At 36.6% G+C, this 8307-nt stretch overlaps 1 protein-coding gene across 1 annotated transcript; it reads right to left on the minus strand.

The window, feature by feature from the left end:
- Positions 1-1223: 1223 nt before the first annotated feature.
- On the minus strand, positions 1224-7111 carry LOC135720289 (glutathione S-transferase P-like). Its single transcript, XM_065242290.2, has 7 exons — positions 6964-7111; positions 5188-5223; positions 3415-3521; positions 3217-3304; positions 2166-2269; positions 1737-1838; positions 1224-1614 (listed from the first exon to the last, which is right to left on the minus strand). Coding segments are annotated over exons 1-7 (627 nt in total). The 5' UTR covers positions 6965-7111; the 3' UTR covers positions 1224-1425.
- Between the last annotated feature and the right edge of the window lie 1196 nt (positions 7112-8307).

Consider the following 8307-nt stretch of genomic DNA (forward strand, 5'->3'; position numbering starts at 1 on the left):
CTGACCATAGTTATTGCATTGTTGAATACAAAGGAAAATGGTAAAAATACAAATATTTTGAATATGGAATACTGTGAAATTATTTTCTGTTAATCATCTGCTGTGTAGGGCGCTATAAAACCCCTTTTATTTTTTCACAAATTCCGTTTTATTTTTTCAACTCAATTCAATGCATTGTTTAGCGTTGTTGCAGAAGGGTAAAACAAGGTGTCAAAGCAGTGGTGCCTTCAGAAATGCCTTAAACACATCGGTCCATCGGAACGCGATCCATATTTTATACACGATCGCTTGAAATGCATATAACTTTACAAACATACACAGGATAGTGATCTCTGATCTGACTTAGGACAGCGTGAGCGCGCAGCTCTTTGCACGTGCGAGCGAAAGAGAGACAGAGAGCGGCGCCATGATGCAGATGGTTATATTTTAAATTCGAGGGATAACGTTAGTTTGCCTCAGCTCGCATGAAATGCATAAAACTGAACAAATACATGGGGATTTGTGTTCGGACTTAGGACAGATGCCAGAGCGCGTGCACGTGAGAGAGGTGCAGTGAGACAGACGTGGAGAGCGTGCATGTATCTTTATTGCGCTCACAGTGAACAGAGCATTGACAAAACTTACAAAATAACAGTTCTCCGGTCACATAAAAGTCATGTGAGAACTCTTCGGAACCAAGTGCTTAGCGTCGAATTTCGTAATTTTTTCGCTGACGAAAGCAGAGTCGTGGAGAGCCGCTTCGCCGTGGTTTCATTGGTAAGGAGGGGGTCTGTCGCCCAGATTTACTTACCCCGGTCTGCAAAACAGAATTTTATTCAAAATATGTAAAATTCCGTGTTAATTGGCCAATTCCGCGATTCCGTGATCGCGTAAATTATAGGGTCCTAGCTTTGTTTGCTTCAGGTAGAGGTGGGACAATGATGCTGACAGGAGGAGGTGACATTCAGGTTAGTGACAGAACATCATGGCCACCATTTAATGTAATGTTAATTTGTTTGCTTCCAAAATCAATACTTGACAAATCTTTACAATTGATCTGCAAAGCAGAATTTCTCTAATATTTCACAAAATATTAAAATGTGTAAAGATTTTATGCTAATAAAAATAACATTTTATCCAATTTGAAAAAAGTAAAATGTTTATTATTTTATAAAATTACAAAAAGTTCAAAATGCTAATTGTCTGAATGTATCTAGATATTAAGAAAAGAAAAAGACCATTGAAACCGTTCACTTCAAGTTTTAATGTTGCTTTTTTGTTGTAACTCTTACAAAGACATCAGTTAGTAAAAACCATCAAAACAGTTAAACGTACAAAATATATATTCATACAAAGACATTTTGCTAATCACAGAGGACCGATAAAGGCCTTTTAGCAGTAGGTACCATGGTTTTGAGAATGAATCTATGAAAAAGTGTTGATGAATCACTGTTTGCCATTGCCATTGATTGGCAGTTTCTTAAAGTCATCAGACTCCAGGAGGGCCTTGATTTTAGGACGAGCAGACAACGTGTCCACAAAAGCCTTGAGAGTAGGGAACGTGTCCAAGCAGGTGGGGGAAAGGACTTTGTGATTCAGCAGAAGGTCAAACAGATTGTAGTCTGCAAAGGAGATCTGTCAAAAAAAAAAAAAAATCATGAGATAAGATAAACAATGTTTTCTTTAATAAATGTGATTTTTATGTGTGAAACCACATTAGTTTAACTTCTGAATTTCTTTAAGACTGGACATCTCACCTTATCACCAACCAGGAATCCAGATTTGTTTTTGGCCATAAAGGCTTCAAATTTTGAGAGATGATTGGGCAGATCTTTGATGTAAGCTTCTTTGCCGGTCTCCTATAGATGGAAATCAACCAAACAAGTACTTAATGATACCCGAGTCTGGTATCTGATCGCACGTGAATCTAACATCTCTCAAGTAACTTTCTGTGAGATGTACAATCACATTAATACTAGTAATTATATATATAATAGGTAATTATTCTCCATTATCATCATTTAATTACTTTAAGTATTGAGGATTGAAAACAATTCATGAAAAAACTAAGCCTGTTGTAAGATTAGGTAATCATTTTAGAGAACAGTAAAAACAAATCTTTAAAAATCTAATGAACCATTGACAAAGCAGATTAAAATCACAAACCCACATATTCAGGTACTTACATATTCCTGGTAGATCATCTTGATATATTTTTGGCGCAGATCTTCTACCCCATCATTCATCATGTCGATAAGGGCTGCCTCACAGTCGTTCTTTCCATATGCACCTGAATGAGGAGAGCGATGATTATTTATAACAGTGGATTAGAACAGTTTAAATTGTGTGACATATACATCACAGACACAATAGTACAAACATTCATATACACATTTATATGATATACATTTAAAAATACACACAGAAAATGCAGATATATCCTCAAATATGGGTAGTTAGTGATATACCAAGCTTACATAAAAAGTAAATAAATACTACTACAGTGAGTATTGCGGCTTAAGAAAATAAGGTGACTAATTTGTTTTTACCATACCCTCGATTTCACAGACAAGGCTTAAGTCTAGTCCTAGATTAAAACATGTTTGAGCTGTCTCAACTGAAAACAACTTGCACTGACAGATCTTAAAGGGGACATATCATGAAAATCTGACTTTTTCCATGTTTAAGTCTCCAGTGCTTCTATCAACCTAGAGAATGTGAAAAAGATCCACCCAGTAACTTAGTTTTGGTAAACTATTCTCTGCAAGCATGTGAAAGAAATAGCTCATTGAAATTTGCATCCCTTTGTGATGTCAGAAGAGAATACCGCCCCTTAATCTGCACTATCCAACCATATCACTGCCATTTAGTGCAGAGATCAAAGGACACACCCAAAACGACACATTTTTGCTCACACGTACAAAGTGTAAATTTTAACATGCTATAATAAATTATCTATACGTACTTTGGGGACACCAAAGATTTATTAGACATCATAAATCTTGTGAAATGTCCCTTTTAAAATATGCCAGTGCCATTGATTTGTCTCAAGGTACAAACCAGTAACATCGTTTTCTAATGCGCGTTTAAAAGATGTTTAAACATCTTAATTTACCTACAGCCTAATCCTGGTTTTTGCTAAGCCTTGTCTGTGAAACCAGGTCATAAAGCTGTAATCATCTCTCCAGGACAGGTGATCATTGTTTTACTTGAATGCAGTAAAATGGGAATTATTACCATGTTTGCGACCCAAATGCCTTAACATGGCATTGGACTGAAACAAGACCAAGTCACCATCCTCAAACTTTGGCAACTGTCCAAAGAGCTAAAATTAAAAAGCAACTTCAGATTACAGCTAAGAAATGACAGATTAAACCAAGCGTGAATTATTCAAATCAGATTTCTGAGTAAAATGAAAGAGTGATGATAACCCACACAGCATTTTTTTATATCGCCCTTCTTCCAATCATCAAAAGTCACCAGGTTCTCCTTCCACTGTTGCCCTTGGTCCACCAACATAATCTTCATGGCACTGCATCTGCCTGAAAGATACACATGACGTGGGGTCAAGAGGCTGTTACCATAGCATGCTAAAGTCTTGTATCAATCACATGACCAATTAATAAACAAAAAATCATATTAAAGTTTGAAAACTGGGGCTGTGGAAAGCTATGAAATTTTTTCAATTTTGTGATACATTGTGTGGGCTGAAACTCCTCCTATCAAATCTGGGTCAGATGCCTTTAAACAAATAGGCAAACCAGACTTTGACTGGATAACTAAGAGCTGGTTGGTTTGCTGGGAGACGAACTGCCAAAGATTATTGGTGAAGATAAAAACATGCATCTTTTTCTCTCTGAATAGAGTGCATTAATCCATTAGCTGTTCATAAATTGTTACTAGTGATGTTACGTTCGTGAACGAATCGTTCTTTTTGAACGAATCTTTTATGTGAACCAATCGTTCTCGTTCACGCCATCCATTGACTCATATTTCTCGTTCACTGAAATTTCCCTCCCTTCTTGAGGAGCACGGACAAATGATGCGCGGCTTTCTTTCCGCCTTCAAAGAGTGACAAAACTACGAGCCAATGGCAATCGAGTATAAGCTGTGGCCGAGCATATGATTGGCTCAACGTACTGAATGAATACGCCCTTCACTGACCGAGCCGCTGTTTTGAGTCTGAACGAACGAGAGAGAGATAGAGAGATCGCGTTCTTAAACAAACTGAATGACTGGTACAGGTTACAACCTAATGAATGAGAGAGATCGTATAGATAGCGAGTGCAACATAAACAATCTTGTGAAAGAATCATGTGGTTTTATTTTAATAAAGTTATAGTAACCATGTGGTTTTATTTTAATAAAGTTATAGTAACCATGTTTAGCCGGACTATTTACCTTAATACAAATGATAAGCAAGGTAATTACTGTTGAAAAAATTGGTATTTCTGTTTAATATAGTTTTATATGTCTATATAGTTTAATCCACCCTTTCACCGAACTTAAATCAGTCATCTGCGTCTGAACGAAGTCTTGAACGACATGACCGAAATTATATGATTCGTGAACGAGGATCTGAGGACTGACTGAACCAGAGGAGGCATGCACAGGAGTCTTTTTTTACAACAAATCCAGATTAGATGTACTATGAATGTACGTGTGTCTTAATATATTCGGTAACTTGATAAAATTATGCTTAGTATTTCACAATTTGAGCTTTATTAAAAACTAATGAGTTTTTGCAAAAAGTCATTCATTGTCTTATAATACATAATGACACACATCTTCGCCACCTATTGGCGTATTTTTGTAAAATTAAGAAATGGTCACTGAACAAATCAGTGAACGAGTCTGAACGAATCATTTTGGTGAACGAACTGAAAATGAACGAGTCACCTAAATGAACGAAAATTTCCATCACTAATTGTTACAAACAATGATTAAAATAATATTGCTGAAATAATAAAAGAAGAAAGCTTACAACCAGAATAATTTAAGCTTGTAAAAGTCACATGCAAATGAAACCAACTAATAAAATAAAGTGTAGCTTGTGTTTGGAGTAATGTGAACTTCCTTTGTTTGCAGAAAGTGCATGATATTTAATGCCTCGAGAGAAGCACGTGACGTCATGATTCATGAACAACCTTCCAGACTTTTCTGAGGGTTTATCGTGTAACAAGAGTAAAGAACAGAAATTTGACAAACCTTTAATAGCGAAGTATGTGAGTGTGTAGGGAGCCACTGCAAAACAGAGTAAAGCGAGATTAAAGTCAGATATGAACAGTGAACACACAACAGGAAATAATCAAAGTAAAAGCCAGTGATTGTAAAAAAAAACTATTTACTAAGTTAGTACTACTACTTCTACTACTACTACTGCCAAACATTAAATATCAAAGTACAGCATACAATTAAAAGACTTAAGTTTTCGTTAAGGTTGCCCAAGTAGCCTATCCTTACCTAACCTAAACTGCTGCACAAAGCTTAACTTACAGTGCTACAAAACAACCTTTCAGTATTTCATAAGCGCTTTGCAAGATGAAGTCAGTAGTTTTATAAAAACGCTGTAGTATTGCGATGCAACGAATTCGACTCAAAAACCTTGCACAATAAATCCAAGACTTAAGTTGCCAACTCTCACGCATCTGTTGTGAGACTCACGCATTCAGCCTCAATCTCACGCTCAAAAAAGAAATCTCACGCTAAAATAGACATTCTTCTCTGCTGTATTTTTTTCACTCATGTGCATGGCCGTACCCTCCATTGAGGTCTTTGTCTTATTTAACCCAACGCTCAGCGCTCGTTTAGCTTCTTGCGCGATTCCTCAGAGTGGAAATGCAAGAAAGATGTAAGTAATTAAACGCTGACTATTATACAGCTGTATTAGATTAGATTCACAGCCTTGAACTTGAAAACCTGACGCATCATGTGCGGCACAACGCTTAAATAAGCCCATGTTCGTCTTTTGGCTTAAACGGACAAATTCACATAACATTTGTGAATGTAGCTGTCTTAATCAGTATCAGGGTAAACAACTGATTATGTCTTAACCGAATGTTATTGCATTCTGTCTAAAGCCTGCCTAATAAACACTATCCATTTTGAAGTCATTTACTGTAAGTTTAAGTTAAACAAAAGACTTGTCTTGTCTGTAACTTCTGTAACTTTGTAAAAAAAGGATTAGTCCATATTTACTTTTAAATAAATTACTTTTTTTGTCAAAAAAATCTTAGTGTTGAGCTCTTCTATTGAAGTAAGTTTAAGGTTTATTATGGAAGTTAGATTTCCTGAACTTTTCCTAAAATTACTTCTTCATTAACAGACAGTAAATCAAATATGAGAAGTTTAAAATTCAGCCTTGCATTATATTTTACAGCAGGTAAGCTCAAAGATGATTATTTGTTACACCTGACCTAGATAATAAACATGTGAATATTAGCCAAAGCAAAATTCTTATGACAGACAGGAGGCTGATGGACCATTCTAAGGGCCCAATATATAGTAATTTCCTGAATATAAGCACCATGCATTGTTTTATTCACCCTGTTTTATGCAAACAAAAAACAAAACCATGTATTAACCTCATCTGTGTATTAACCTCAGTTTACTAACACAATCTATTGAATCAGATCATGAGTTGAAGATAAAGTAGAATAAATGCAATGCCATGTATAGTCCTCACTCATGCATTAACCTCATAGATTAGTTAATCAACCATACTTTATTCAGGGGAGCTTGATGAACTTTCAGCTCTCTTTCAGCAAAGCCCTGATCATAACAATCACATAATAAATCAAATAGTCAAAGTACAGTGAACAAAAAGAAACTTATCAAAACAAAAAGAAACTTGCCAGAAACACACAGAAAGGGTAGGTCGGTGCATGCGCATGATTGGGGAGAAATCTCACTCCAGACAAATCACCAAAGTTGGCAACCCTGTAATAATTTGAAGATGCATTAGTAGATCTAGACGCTACTTACTCGTGTAAGATAGACTGAAGAATAGCAGATGTGCTTAGAAAGAGCGCGTGCTGTTGATCCTGCGTTTAATGCAAAGAGAAAACTCGCTCGCGGCTCCTTATATAATCGCCGAGTTTTTGATGAGTCATGGACGCGCTCCCTTTGCACGCAAACGCCTGTTGCGTGTGACTGTGATAGAGTGCATACAAAAGCTGGCAAGTAGTAACTGAAAGCCCACTCACTGCTTGCATAGTACATTCAGAAGATTTTACTTATGCCAAAGTCTTTTTACTACATGCATACTACTGACAGCACACTAATACTATTGCATGCATACTACTAACATCCTGCATACTACTGACAGCACACTAACACTATTGCATGCATACTACTAACATCCTGCATACTACTGACAGCCCACTAACACTATTGCATGCATACTACTAACATGCACTCTAACTTTATTGCATGCATACTACTGACAGCACACTAACCCTATTGCATGCATACTACTAACATGCACTCTAACTTTATTGCATGCATACTACTGACAGCCCACTAACACTATTGCATGCATACTACTAACATGCTCTCTAACTCTATTGCATGCATACTACTGACATCCCACTAACATTATTGCATGCATACTACTAACATGCACTCTAGAACAATTGCATGCACTATTGCATGCATACTACTGACAGCCCACTAACACTATTGCATGCATACTACTAACATGCACTCTAGAACAATTGCATGCACTATTGCATGCATACTACTGACAGCCCACTAACACTATTGCATACATACTAATAACAGCCCACTAATATCATTGCATGCATACTACTAACATGCACTCTAACTCTATTTCATGCATACTACTGACAGCCCACTAACTCTATTGCATGCAAACTACTGACAGTCCACTAAATGCATGCATAAGTCTACTACTGCTGTAGCCCACTTTCACTACGGCATGCATTGACAGTTCACTTTGCATGCATACTGACAGAGGCATCATGTATACTGTATGACAGTCAGCTTATTTTATATCCATCATGTTAAATCAAATCAAATGATTGATATCAGAAGGTCATGTCTGCTCCTTTGAGGGACTTTAACTTGTTTTTTATCCTGCATACAAATATTAGATGTGTTCAGTATACCTGTTTAAAAATAGATTTATTCCGTGACAATGGATGTCCTGTAAATATTTGGAAAAAATAAACATGAAGGATGAGAAAAGGAATGTGAAGTTCAGTTTAAGTAAGACCATTCTACCTAGTTTACATGCAAAGTATCAGTAGGATTAGTCAGGTACATAGGCAAGGGTCCCATCTTGGTTTTGGACAGCTGGCCTACAAC

This window comes from Paramisgurnus dabryanus, chromosome 16 (genome assembly GCF_030506205.2).
Source record: "Paramisgurnus dabryanus chromosome 16, PD_genome_1.1, whole genome shotgun sequence".
Classification (NCBI taxonomy): Eukaryota; Metazoa; Chordata; class Actinopteri; order Cypriniformes; family Cobitidae; genus Paramisgurnus; species Paramisgurnus dabryanus.